Source organism: Ictidomys tridecemlineatus, chromosome 10, assembly GCF_052094955.1.
Source record: "Ictidomys tridecemlineatus isolate mIctTri1 chromosome 10, mIctTri1.hap1, whole genome shotgun sequence".
Taxonomy (NCBI): Eukaryota; Metazoa; Chordata; class Mammalia; order Rodentia; family Sciuridae; genus Ictidomys; species Ictidomys tridecemlineatus.
Window position 1 is genome coordinate 110,044,643 of NC_135486.1, and position 14,111 is coordinate 110,058,753.

At 44.3% G+C, this 14,111-nt stretch overlaps 1 protein-coding gene and 1 non-coding gene across 17 annotated transcripts in view; both read left to right on the forward strand.

Moving 5' to 3' along the window:
- The first annotated feature begins 5,130 nt into the window (after positions 1-5,130).
- The window catches only part of Trrap (transformation/transcription domain associated protein), a 114,247-nt gene continuing 105,266 nt past the window's right edge, over positions 5,131-14,111 (forward strand). For 15 of the 16 annotated variants that reach the window (XM_040278121.2, XM_040278130.2, XM_040278127.2 and 12 more), the window contains exons 1-4: positions 5,131-5,289; positions 7,467-7,629; positions 8,032-8,081; positions 13,528-13,638. In XM_040278121.2, coding sequence (XP_040134055.1) covers positions 7,530-7,629; positions 8,032-8,081; positions 13,528-13,638 — 261 coding nt within the window. In that variant the 5' untranslated portion in view covers positions 5,131-5,289; positions 7,467-7,529. Of the gene's footprint in view, positions 5,290-5,571; positions 5,727-7,466; positions 7,630-8,031; positions 8,082-13,527; positions 13,639-14,111 lie in introns of those variants that run through there. The other variant, XM_040278122.2, reaches the window with a different exon arrangement.
- LOC144367677 (small nucleolar RNA ZL1) lies at positions 7,741-7,948 on the forward strand. Its single transcript, XR_013427212.1, has one exon. It is a non-coding gene; the product is annotated as a small nucleolar RNA ZL1 (small nucleolar RNA).

Sequence of the window (14,111 nt, forward strand, 5' to 3'; positions counted from 1 at the left end):
TAATAATTCTACAATGGCCACCTTCAAGGCCACCCTGAAGCTGAAATTGAAGCAACCCTTTGTTTAACTCCCTGTTTGCCAGTATTTTCCACAGGCATCTCTCTGGGCTCTCTCAGGACCTGTTTGTTCCACCTCATACAAGCTGCACAGTTAGCTTCTTCTCCAGGCCTGCAGGGGGAGTCTGTGGAGAAAGGACAGGAAGTCCTCTCAGAGAGCCAGTCTTTCAACTTTTAAGTGTAGTTGTCTAGAAATATAGTCACACCTCATTTTAAATTTTGTAGTAGCCACATTTTAAAAAGAACAAAAAGGTGAAATTAATGCTATTGCCATATTTTATTTTATTCAATATATACAAAATATCATTTCAAGGTGGATACAGTGGCGCTTGCCTGGAATCACTGACCTATCTATGAATCTTCCTGCCCCACCCCTTTGAGATGGTGTCTTGCTATGTTGTCCAGGAAAGTTTCAAACTCCTGAGCTCAGGTGATCCTCCTGCCTCAGCCTCTTGCACCACCACAACAGACTTTGAAAGCACAGTTCTAAACTGTCTGAATACAAATGCATCTTACTAACCTAAGAGTCATAGCCCCATCCCCCACCCTGCACAGGCCATATTTATATCCTGTGAGGGTGACTTTGCCCCTCCTTGAAGCATCCTTGCCTACATTTAGAGCATGTGTCTGTATGCCTAATGGTTACAGTTTGGTGCCAAGTAGATGCTTGCTGAATAGCTGAAAGCAAAAGCTGATGCTCCTTTTGCTCATCTCCCAAAGCCTTGAGGATAACCCAGTGAAAGTTCATTTGGATGACCATGAGAGTCTCCCACATGCTGGCCCCTTTGGTTGTCTATGCTGAGACCATCTCATATGACCCCCACAGTGACACACAGGTGGGATATCCTTTCCCCTGGCAAAGTGAGCATTGATCAGAACAGACACTGATAGCAAACTTAATGGGGTCTGACATCCACAACAGCAATCACAGACCCATGGACAGACTAGAGGTTATGGGCAGTAAAACCTCATTCCCTTGGGTCTGGGTAGCTGTGGCCTGTTTTGATTCATTAAAATTTCTGGGTTATGGAAAGTTCTTTGACTTCTTTGATGTCAATTCCTCCTTCTTTCAATTAGCAGAGTTTATTTGAGCAGATAATGATTTAAAATTGGGAATCACTTAGTATGAGGAGAGGTTTGGAGAACTCCATCCAGGAATGTGGTCAGGCAGTACTTACAAACAGAAAAAAAAGAAGTGTGTCCAGAAACCGCTTCACAGGTTACAGTCAAGCATTTTGTAGAAAGTAGATTTCTATAAATTGTTCAACATTTTAAAATATTTTCCCCCTTCACACAGTGAGAGACTCACATATGTACTCACACATATCTCTTAGCTTGTCTCCACTATCTCCCAGCAATAAGTACAGAGGACATTTTAGACAAATATTTGGAAGTTTTATATCCAGAGTGAGAATGGCAATTCTTGTTGATGAGAATCTTCCTGAAGAAGGTTACTTACAGTCTGTTGGTTCTAGTGAGCTGCTATAACTCACCTTTGATATTGGAAGAATAGTAGCCCTAGGGTTCACATTCCTAACAAATCCTCAATGTCCTCTCCTGGAAATGTAGCTGTGGGAGGTAGGCCAGTGCATTGGTGACAATGACCCCAGATCAGCTCCTGAGGGATGCTTTTGGAGCTAATCTGATAACAGCTTGGAATGGGGTTCCAGGAGATTTCTTTGTTAAATTTAGCATGGTTTTAGGTCTGAGCCTCAGCTCTCCCATGGCAGCTGGACTTGTCAGATCTCAGGCCACCCAGTTACACTGTTGAAACCCATAAGAAGGACTGGGGATATAGCTCAGTTGATAGAGTGCTTGATTTGCATGCACAAGGCCCTGGGTATGAACCCAGCACCAAACAAAAACAAAAACAAAAACAAAAACAAAAACAAAAAAAAAAGAAAGAAAGAAACCCCCAAGAGATCTTTGGAGGACAGGGTGCTGGAATATGAATTCATCACAGTGCAAAGTTCTTTGCAGAGGTGAACCTCAAAATGGCCAGCCTCCAGGAAACCAAACATGTAAGGCAAAGGTAACAGGAGACTCCAGCAGGGTTCAGGCAATTGAACCCAGGGGTGCTTTACCATTGATCTACATCTGCAGTCCTTTTTTTTTTTTTTATTTTGAGAAAGGGTCTTGCCAACTTGCTGAGGCTGGCTTTGAACTCATGATCATCCTGCCTCCTAAATTGCTGGGATTATAGGAATGCACCACTGCCCCTAGCTGATTGGCTCTTAAAAATGTGGGCAGGGGCTCTTGCTCTGACTCACTCCACCGTGGAGACCATCTGTGCAGATTGTGCCCACTGGAGTAGATATTTGGGGGCTCCTGAAATTCTTTTTTTCTTTTTTTGTGGAGTTGGGGCTTGAGCCCAGGACCTTGCGAATGCTAGGCAAGAGCTTTGCAGGTATAGCGAGTTCTGCTCCCTGCCTCTTGATTTCTTCTTTTTAGCTTCAGTTGATCCCTGCCCTGTAGAGGGCATCGTTCCAGACAGGGACCACATTTGCTTATTAAATGTGGGTTTGGATCTTTACTGTCTTTCTAAGGCCCATGTATTAAAGGTCTGGTCCCCAGCATGGTGATATTGGGAAGTTATGGGGACACTTTAAGAGGTGGGGCCTAGTGGAAGGTCTTTGGGTCACTGGGGGTGTGCCTCTGAAAGGGACAGTGGAACTCAGGACTCTTGGGCTATCTTGCCTTCTAGTTACAAGGTAAGTGGCTTTGCTCCTCCCTGTACTCTGGCCATGATCTGCTGCCCCACTACAGGTCCCAAAATAACAAGGGCCCACTGAACATGGACTGAAACTATGAGCCCAAATAAACCTTTTTTCTTTATGTAAGTTGGTTATCTCAGATATTTGTTAGAGTGACAAAAGAGCACATGTTATGGAGTGAATTGTGTCACTCCCCCCTTCACATGTTAAAGACATAACCCCAGTGTGACTGTGTTTAGAGAGAGAAAACCTCTAAAAAATAATTCTGGTTAAATGAAGTCATAAGGATAGGGCCCTAATCTGATAGAACTGGTGTCCTTAAAAGAAGAAGAGACACCAGAGGGCTTGCTCTCTCACCAGAGGACAAGGAGGAGGTCAAGTACATACACAGTGAGATGGCAGCTAAGAGAACAGGCCTCAAAATGAAGCCTACCTGTTAGAACCTTAATCTTGGACCAATCTCCAGACCACTTTTTCTCTGTTCCTACTTGAAGCACAGGATGGTGTGAAATAAAATTCTGTTGTTTAAGCTGCTTGCTCTGTGATATTTTGTTTTGATAGTTCTAGTCGATGAAAGACAACATTGAATGGGCAATGGAAATGCAATGGTAAACAAAGACAGAAAAAGAACTTACTGTCCAGGAGGGGAAACATGATAATTTCAGATTGTAAGGCTATGGGAAGGGAGGGGAACAGTATTATGGGAGACAATTGAGTGGGAAGGGTTTCCTTATATTTGCCCTTAAGGAAGGCCTCTCTGAGGAGATGGCTTCTGAGTTGAGCAAGGATCACAAGGAGCCAGCTTTGTGCCTTTGAGGGAAGAACATTCCGGTCAGGCAGGTTAACTGCAAAAGGCCTTAGGCAGGAACAATGTGGGTGGGTGTGAGGCACAGCAATTCCACAGTGGCTGCACAGTGGTTCCACAGTGATGCAGGAATACTGGGATGGGAGGTGACAGTGGCTAAGGACAGGGAGGAGCTGAAATGCCTTTGCAAGGTTTAAGCAGAAGGGCCACGTGATTTACCTGATAGGGATGCAGCTGATACTGTACCTAACCTCCAATTCAGGAGACAGACAAGAAAACTGACAAAAATCATAACAGTGTGATAGGTACTTTGATAGAACTCAGGCCTCAGGAAAGTGATGGAATTTCTGCTCTGTCAGGGTCTTTATAATATGCAATTAGGCTGAAATTTATCAAAGGGTGTATCTGCCCAGATTTTTCTATCTGGTAAAAAATATTAAAACAGCCTTAAATTTTAGGCCCTCAGATTTTTCCCAACTTTGAACCTCCTACTTTGAGGGGTAGTGGTGGAGGGAGCATAGGGGATTTTACAAGGAGAGGGGTGGGGTTGGGGGTGCAGAGTGGAATAATTAACTCTAAAACATTCACTTACAGTTCAGGTTTCAGTTGCATCTTGTGACAATAATAAACTAGAAAAGAACTTGCTTTCAAAGGGACATTTTCCTCCAAGGTGTCTGATGGCTTTGCAAGCTCTAATTACTACAAGATGTGAAATCTATCAGTTTGGGCAAGGACCACAAAGATTCCCCTGGGGGAATGATAAATCAGTAAGGAGAGTGTAGGCACAGGAAACGAAATGGGATTGGAGGTGGTAGAGTTCAAGTCATCACTTTCAATCTGTCCAACTAACTTGGGTAACATGGGTTACCAGGTACAGCTCACCGTTCAACCTCTCATAGGTGGAGGCTCTAAGTGAGACTGGACAGAACTTTCCCCTTCCAGGCACCTCTTGATCTGGTCCATGCCACCTCACTTGGGCATCAAGCTGTTCCTCCCCACTCTCTGGCCTGGCCCACAGCCTTTCTCCCCCCAGTTTTGCCCTGGGTGGAGTGCTTCTGTCCACCAAATAGGAGCAGATAGAAAGTGGTCCTTTGCAGTTCAGCTCAAGGAGACGCAGCTGGGCCTTTCTGTGGCCCTGGTGAACACCTGCGGGCAAAAACACCAGGGCTTGCCTTTGCTGACAGTCTCCATCTAGCTCCAACCTTCCCAAAGCCCCTCCTTGCCTCCTCCCACTTCTGTGCGTTAAGAAGGATCCCAGGAAGGGAGGGGGATGGGGAAACCCCGCCCTGCCTGCCACGCTCATTCCAGCGGTAGATTCTACCGGGGACGACCGTTGCCCACTCGGGAAGCCCCTCGGGGTCCCACCGCCCCAGCAGCCGCGGAGCATCCCCCAAGCCACAGCCTGGCTCCAGCGAGAAGGCTTGAGGACACAGGGAACCCACGGAAACTGCACCTGGCGGCCCCTCTGTCCGTGCTGGCGGCCCCGCCCCGCCCCACAGCGGAGGTTTAAAGGGCCGAAGGGCCCACTCGGGCAGCGGACGCCCCACCCCGCTCGCAGGCCGCACCCACTTGGGGGCGGTGCGCCGAGGCCTAGTTCTCTGTCGGCCCGGCGGCCGCTTTAAGCGGGGGCGGGACTGCGAGCAGCCGTGCGGCGGCTGCGAGGGCTTCGCTGGGGCGCGGGCCCGGCTGCCGGAGGCCCGCCGCCGGGGTCGGGGTAAGTGCTCGCGGGGGGCGGACGAACGGCCCTGGGAAGCGCACGCGTTCCGTGGCCGTGGGGGAGGCCTTTGCGGCGCGGCGACTCCGCGGAGGGGTCTCGGGACGTGCCCGGCTTCTCCGGGACCCGCGGAGCCTACCCCGGGCGGCAGGGCCCGGGGCGACTCAGGCCCCAACCGATCCTGGCCCATCCTGGAGCAGGCAGTGGGAGGCGCAGGACTAGCGGGTGCGGGGATTGGCCCTCGGCGCTCGCCGTAGCGCGGCCTGGAAGGCGGTCGCTGAGTGTCCGGGGACGGCGACAAAAAGAGGGAACCCAAGGGCCGTTTGCGACCAGAGATCGGGCAAGAGATTAGGGCAGTGTCCCCCAGAGGCGTCTCCCGGCCAGCCTGGCACCTCCGGGCCTCCACGCAGGCATCGGCCCCGACGCGGAGAGCGAAGGTAGCGGCGACCACAGCGCCCCCTCCGGCCCGGCGGCGCCGCCTCAGGCCCGGCGAGGCGGGAGCGTCGTCGGCGGGACGGGGCGGGGCGGAGCGCATCGCCGCGCGCTCCTTTGCCCCTGGCGGGGGCGCGGCGTCGACCCTGCGCTTTCCACCTGTCCCTTGCCTGGTCCCCCGGCCTCCGGAGCCTCCCAACTCCAGGCGTTCCTCCACGTCAGGGTCTCGCGGGAAGAGGCGCCTAGCTCTCCCTCCCGGACCTGGGAAATGGCAGGGTTGATAAAGAAGGGACTGCAACTTTGGAAAGTCTGGGCAGGACCGGGGGGCTTCGTAGGCAAGGAGAGGGCGTTACCCGGAGTTTGAGGTTTCTCGGGGCGGGGATGGGATATGCGGCGTCGGTGTTTGGAGAAGGGAATGCGACCTGAAAGGGGTCAGCGGTTGTTGAGTCGCCGTGCAGGACTGACAGACCCCTTGCCTTGGTGCCCCTAATGACGTTTCCTGCCCTGAGCTGGGGATTGGGCTGTTCGTAGCCGAGGGCTTCCTTTCGGCCTCGGAGAAGTGTGCTTGCTGTCTCTGAGTGGCCAGGAGGGGCTCCCTGGTGTCCCGGTGTGCATCTCCATCTGTCACCTGCCAGAGTGTACCCGGCAGGGCAGCGCGCTCGAAAGGCCTGCAGAAGGATTATTGGTCTGTTGAAGAAAGAAACCAACCAGGAAACCCCCTCCTGTGCAGGGTGAAGTTATGCAAGGAGGATGGGTAAAGGCAGTTTCACCAGGTTCTCTGCATGCTTTTGTGACAGCTCTTAAAATGGAAACCAGTCTCCATCTATGTGTTGCCTTGGAGCAGGAGTTCTCAAAAGTTTGGTCAACAACCTGTTTCCCACTCACCGAGATGCTTTTCGAAGCATTTATTCATTCAAGGAGCAGCTTTTGAGTGCCTGGTGTGCAGATAAAATTTACAGCTTACTGGGCCTCTTGGTTTCTGGGGTAGCTGTTGGTTTGGTGATTTTAATGTATGCTGAAATTTTAATGTACACTGAAGTTTGAGGGTAGAGGTTGCAAAACTACTGTCAGCACACCAAATCCAGCCTACTGCTTGTTTTCATATAGCTCTTGAAATAAGAGTGGCTTTAGATTGATTGATTGATTGATTGATTGATTGATTGATTTTGCAGTGAGGATCAAACCCAGGGCCTTGTGCTTGCTAGACAAGCACTCTACCACTGAGCTACATTACTGGTGCTAAGAATGGTTTTTCTATTATTTAAGTGGATGGCAGAGGGAAAAAAAGGGGGAAAAAGTCATATTTCATGACAAATGAGTATTAATTTCAAATTTCAGTATCCATAAATAGTCATTGGAACACAGATGTTCTCACTCATTAAATGTTGTCTGTGACTCCCTGCTGCCTATAACTGAGATGAGTAGTTGTATAGGGACTGCATAGCATAGCCACAAAGTCTAAAATATTTACCACCTGGTTCTTTGCGGACAGTGTTTGCCAACACCTGGCTGAGGCAAAGAAGAAACTATGGTAGGAAGGAGAAGCTTCTATCGCTGAGGGAAAAAAAAAAACCTTGTTCAGACAAAATGGATTTGGGTAACATTTTCAAAAGAGCAGAGGGACTAGTGTTCATTCTGGATTAGTACAGAAGTGTTTAGATGAATACAGGCATTTGGGTAAGATTTTCTGAGGTTGTGAGACTGTGCCCTTGATAAGTTGGCTAACCATATACTTCTTTTTGTAGGCTGGGTGAACTCATGGACCTTAAATTTTTCTTTTGAAAAAAGAAACCAGCTCAAAACTAAAAATGGCGTTCGTTGCAACACAAGGGGCCACAGTGGTTGACCAAACCACTCTGATGAAAAAATACCTTCAGTTTGTAGCAGCTCTTACAGATGTTAATACACGTAAGTTGACCCTTTCTGTCATTAAGAAATGCATCATTCATTTCAGTTCAGATGATGTGCACATTGAGATAAATAGTAACATCTACTCTGGTTTTTCTTTTTTTGCCTGGTGGAGAAGCAAAATGATGAGTAGTACTAGCTGGAGCCCCAAAGAGGCACGTGTGAGTGTGTGTGTGTGTGTGTGTGTGTGTACCTGTATTCTTATCTGTGCATGCACACTTATGTCTGGGAGTATGAATGTGTGTGGCTGGTCATAGGGAATTAGCTATGTGTCTTCTGTTGGGCCATGACAGTTAAACTGATAAGATCTGATTGCTTCTCTTAAATTATTAAATCCAGGAATTTTAGGAACATCTCTTAACATAATTTCAATTACCTGATGGTTTGTTTTGCCACTTACAGCTGATGAAACAAAGTTAAAAATGATGCAAGAAGTTAGTGAAAATTTTGAGGTATGAGCTTTTATTTTATATTTCTTACTCTCCTGTTGCTGCTGAAAGTCTTTAGTAACTCGAAAATCATTGTCTTTGTAACTTATTAACTTATTGTATGTCAAAACTGCAATTTGAAACTTTGTACACAATGTTCATTTTCTTCACATTATTGATAATGAATTGCTCATTTCTCTTGAGGAATATTGTTTTGTTGTTGTTATTGTTGTTTTGCTTTGTTTTGTTACTGTTTTTTGTACCAGGGATTGAACTCAAGAGGACTCAACCACTGAGTCACTGAGTTGATTAAGGTCTTGAGGCTGGGATTACAGGAGTGCCCCACCTTGCATGGCTTTGTTTTTGTTTTTTGTTTCTGAGATTGGAAAATATCCATTCATCTGTCTCTTCATGTTCATTGAATATTTTTTGGTCATATCCAGTCTGCTTGATATTTAAAATTTTAAAGTTTCTTTCTTTGTTTTGTAGTATTGGGGATTGAATCCAGGGCTTTGCTCATGCTAGGTGAAAGCTTTACTACTGAGCTACATCCCCAGTCCTTTTCATTCTTTGAGACAGGGTCTTGCTATGTTGCCTAGGCTGGCCTTGAACTTGCAATTCTCTTACCCACGTGTCCCCTGAATATTTGCAATTATAGGTGTGCCACCACACCCAGCTATAGCTCCATTAAAATCTTAATGGAGGGGCTGGGGTTGTGGCTCAGTGGTAGGGTGCTTGCCTAGCATGTGTGAGGCCCTGGGTTCGATCCTCAGTACCACATATAAATAAATAAAATAAAGGTCCATGACAACTAAAAATATATATATATATATAAAAAATCTTATATGAGGGGCTGAGGTTGTGGCTCAGAGGTAGAGCACTTGCCTAGCATGTATGAGGCACTGGGTTTGATCCTCAGCACCACATACAAATAAATAAATCAAATAAAGGTATTGTGTCCAACTACAACTAAAAAATAAATGTTAATAAAAAATCTTATGAAACCAGCATTATGTATGTGGCCTATTATTTACTGAAACATTACTTGGTAAATGACTATAATGGCTGCTTTAAAGTCTTTGTCTACTAAATCCAACATTTGGGCTGCCTATGGGTCATTTCACTTTCTTTTTCTTTGCATGTCTAGTATTTTTTTATTATGCAGTGGACATTGTGTGTGAAATGACGTAGGAATTCTAGATTCTGTTATCTCCTGAAGAGTGTTGATGTATTTGTTGTCCTAGGCAGTTCAGTTGTTAGGCTGATCTCATTTGTCTGTTGGGCTGGTCTAGAAGAGGCCTTGCTTTAGGGCTTGTTCCTTCCTCAGCTGAATCTCTGAAGTCTGAGATGTTCTCATGGTATTAAGTGGGTTTGTGCACTCTCCTGAGGCTTGAACTCCAACATTCTAACCTTGTTAGATTTCTAGTGCTTCCATTTATTTCTCAATTCTAAAGCCGTACTTTAGGTAGTATTACCGTTTGTGCAGTTCAGCCCTCAGTTAAGGCCTTAAGGACTCATAGAAGGTTGTCATTCCCTCACCATCCAGTGGTTCACTTTTCTCTGGGGCTCTGCCTCCACAGCTCAGCAGATCTGGGCTCCACTTGGTCCGAGTTTGCTGAGTGTTATCAGGAAATTGTACCTGGGCAGAGGTCCGAGTGTTCATGGGGCTCAACTTGAGAATTTGCCTTCTCTAGAAATTATGGTCTAGTACAACCTCTTGTCCAACACCTGAAGAAAGCTATTTCCTGTTTGGCCTAACTTTATGGTTCATCTGGGTTAGTCTAATAAACAGATGAGAAAGTCTTATTTTAATGTGTGGATAATAAAATCTTTCTTGGGAGTTGATAAGGTTAAGAACAATAAATACTATGTTTCTTAGCCTCTGCATGGTCTCTCTTTTTTTTGTACTGGGGATTGAACTCAGGGTCCCTTTACCACTGAGCCACATCCCCAGCCCAATTTTGTGTTTTATTTAGAGACAGGGTCTCACTGAGTTGCTTAGCACCTCGATTTTGCTGAGGCAGGCTTTGAACTTGTGATTTTCCTGCCTCAGCCTTCTGAGCTGCTGGGATTACATGCCTGCGTCACCGTGCCCAGCTACTACTTGGTCTTTTGGACTAATAAAGATTAAATAATGCTAGTGGGAAGCCAGGGGCAGTGGGGCATGCCTGTAACCCAGCTACTCAGGAGGCTGAGGTAGGAGTATTACAAGTTTGAGGCCAGCCTGGGCAACTTAGGAGCACCCTGCTTCAAGATAAAAAGGGCTGAGATGTAGCTCAGGGATCAAATGATCCTGGGTTCAATCCCCAGTAATACAAAAACAGAAAAAGAAACACCAGTAAGATTGAATTCTGTGCTTTTCTGTTTATGGTAATGGATAGTATTTTAGTTTGTATTTGTTTTTTAATAGAAATTTTGAAGAACTTTTAGCTTTGAGCTGAGAATAAAATTGTGAGATATTTAAAGATCTAGCTAAGGAGATTTCTCTTTCTTTCTTTTTTTTTTTTTTTAATTTTTTTAGTTGTTGATGGACCTTTATTTGTATGCAGTGCTGAGAATTGAACCCAGTGCCTGACACATTTTAGACAAGCGCTGTATCACTGAGCTACAACTCCAACCTCAGGAGATTTCTCTTTTGCCCAAGCTACTAAAGCAAGGTGTTAAAAACTTTATATAAAAAGAGGTGGAAGGTAGAAAAGGATAAGTCTGCATTCTACATTTTATTGGAGGGGACTCTATGGGAGAATCTTAGTCTGGCAAGTTTATTTGAGAGGCTGAAATCCTGGGGCATTCTCTAAACCTGCAGGAATAAACACATGTTGGCATGATGTGAGCTGGATTAAGGACTGGCCCTTTTGAGTTTCTGAGGATTTACTCTCCTTTTTAATGTATGACAGTGAGTTCCTAGCATTTTGGTCTCAGATGCGTTGATTAAATTAACATGATTAAGTAAGTGAAGTAGTGTACTGGGAACTTTTTTAAATTGTGACTTGAAATCTGTGTGATATAAATACGTGATTTAAATAATTTCAGTTGACTGAGTTCTTTAAAGAATTAAATACTAGAATGATCATCAGCAGTTGACAAGATGTGTGTGTGTGTGTGTGTGTGTGTGTGTGTGTGTGTGTGTGTGTGTGTGTATCAGCCCATTTATCTATCCCCTCCCCAACCCCCCCAGTACTAGGGAATAGAACCCAGGGCTTTGTGAGTACTGAGCAAGCACTTTACCACTGTGCTACATCCTTTTTAGATTTTATTTTGAGAGACAATCTCACTTGAGTTATCCAGGCTATCCTTAAACTTGGGATTATCCTGCTTCTGCTTCTGAGTAGCTGGGATTATAGATGTGTGCCACCATACCTAGTTATCTAGCCTTAAGTGTTTTTTGGTTTTGTTTTTGTTTTTTAAAGAGAAATTCATATTTGAAAACTCTGTGATCAGTAGTTAGTGTGAGCTATAACGTGGATGTGCTTGACTTTCTGATAACAAGGCAGTTAGTTCTGCATCCTAATTTAGATCTTGACTCTTTTTTCCTTGAATGCTTTTGAAAAAAAATTTGTTCTTTTTAGATATACATGATAGAAGAGTGTATTTTGACATACATATGCGGGGTATAACTTGCTAGGATCCCATTCTTGATGCTGAGTTATACTGGTCATGTATTCATAAGTGAACCTAGGGAAAGTTATGTTGGTTCATTCTGCTATCTTTCTCATTCCCAGCTCCCCTCCCTTTATCTGCTTTTGACTAATCAAACGAACTTCTATTCTTCCCTGCCCCTGCGTTGTGTGTTAATTAGTAAGAGAGAACATTCTCAGATTTTGGTTTTGGGGGAGTAGCTTACTTCACTTAGTATGATAGCCTTTAGTTCCATCCATTTACTAACAAATGCCATAATTTGATTCTTCTTTACTATTCGATAGTAGTCCATTGTGTATATATACCACATTTTCTTTATCCATTTATCTGTTGAAGGGCACCTATGTTGGTTCCATAGTTTAGCTCTTGTGAATTGAGCCACTATAACATTGATGTGGTTGCATCACTGTAGTATGCCGATTTAAAGTCCTTTACTATATGCTGAGGAGTGGGATAACTGGGTCAAATGGTGGTTTTATTCCAGATTTTCCAAAGTGGTTGTACCAATTTGTAGTCCTACCAGCAGTCTATGAGTATAGCTTTTCCCCCACACCCTCTCCAACATTTATTGTTATTTGTATTCTTGGTAATTGAGGTTCTGACTGAAATGAGATGGAATCTCAATGTAGTTTTAATTTGCATTTCTCCTACTGCTAGAGATGTTAAAACATTTTTCACGTATTTGTTGACTAATTTTATTTCTTCTGTAAAGTGCCTGTTCAGTTCCTTTGCCCATGTATTGATTAGAGCTTTTTTTTTTTTTTTAATTACTTTTTTTTTTTTTTGGTATGAAGTTTTTGAGTTCTTTATATACCTGGAGATTAATGCTGTATCTGAGGTGCAGGTGTCAAAGTTTTTCCCATTCTGTAAGCTCTCTCTTCATGATTGATGGTTTCCTTTGCTGTGAAAAAGCTTTTTTGTTTGATACCATTCCATTTGTTGATTCTTGATTTTCCTTGAATCCAAATGTTTCATAAAACGTCCTAGCTTTGGGATGAAAGGTGACAGTCTACTTGGGAGAAACTATTTAGGTGCTGTACTGTGGTGGGGGCTGCCCCCCATGTGGTGTTCTGTGTGCCTGGAGTTGGCTCTGGGAGACTGATGTTCTATTGCATAGATCAGGAATTGCAGTAGTTCCTTTCCTCTCCTGGGGCATCACTCTGCTTTCTGATTTTCCCCAGTTTTTCTGTCCCATTGTTTATAGACTTGTCTTCTAAGATTTCCATACATGATAGTAAAAACTCCATTTTTTGTGGGGGAGGGTACTGGGGATTGAACCCAGGAATGCTTTACCATTGAGCCACATCCTCAGCCCTTTTTATTTTATTTTGAGACAAGGTCTTGCTAAACAGCCTAGGGCCTCACTAAGTTGATGAGGCTGTGCAGTCATCCTGCTGCAGCCTGCTGGTCCCTGAGATTATATGCATGTGTCCCTTGCCAGGCAACAACCCCCAAACTTTATCTTCTGCCCTGCATTTAACTGCCCAGATGCCTTGCTCACTAGCTTGTTGTGATGGTAAAAGTTTAACCCCTTTCTTTTATATTCTTCTCCCATCATAGTGAACTTTTTTTGTAGCCCTTTTTTATACTCATGCCCTGCTCAGTACTTCTAATTTTAATAGTAAATTTTGTTCTCTTAAATTGGATTTCAGAAGTAACAATCATCCTAATTTATTTAAAACTTTATTACTACAAAAACATCTAAATACTCAGAATATTGTTGGCTCTATGAAAATGTTTTGTATTCCTTTGAGGTCATTATAAAATGTGAATTTGAAATGCAATATGAGCTTATAACTAATGGAGTTTTCTTTTATTTTTGCCTAATTAGAATGTAACATCATCTCCTCAGTATTCTACATTCCTAGAACATATCATCCCTCGATTTCTTACATTTCTTCAAGATGGAGAAGTCCAGTTTCTTCAGGAGAAACCAGCCCAGGTAACCTGTTAAAAAGTATCAGAGGAAAATGTCATGCTGTGGGCTTGCAAACATTTATGAAGAAAACAATTCAGAAAACTTAGGGTTCCACTGAAAATTAAAGGTTTTGTCATTTTTGGATAATTTGGTCAAGCCTATTTCCTCCTCAGGTTTGGTTTTGTCTAGGCTTTTTTTTTTTTTAAACTATGTACTGTACTTGGGTGCTTCGCCACTGAGCCACATCCTCAGGGTCTCACTAAATTGCTTATGGCCTTGCTAAGTTGCTGAGGCTGGCCTTGAACTTGTGATCCTCCTGTCTCAGCCTCCCAGGTTGTAGGGATTACTGTGCTCTGCCAGGCCATTTCTTTTACAGTTTAAATTATTTCTGTTTGCCAGTTGGTAATGTATATTTGTTCACTGTGTTATTTTTCATTTTTTTGGTGGTGCTGGGGATTGAACCCATGGCCTTGTGCATGCGAGGCACTCTACCAACT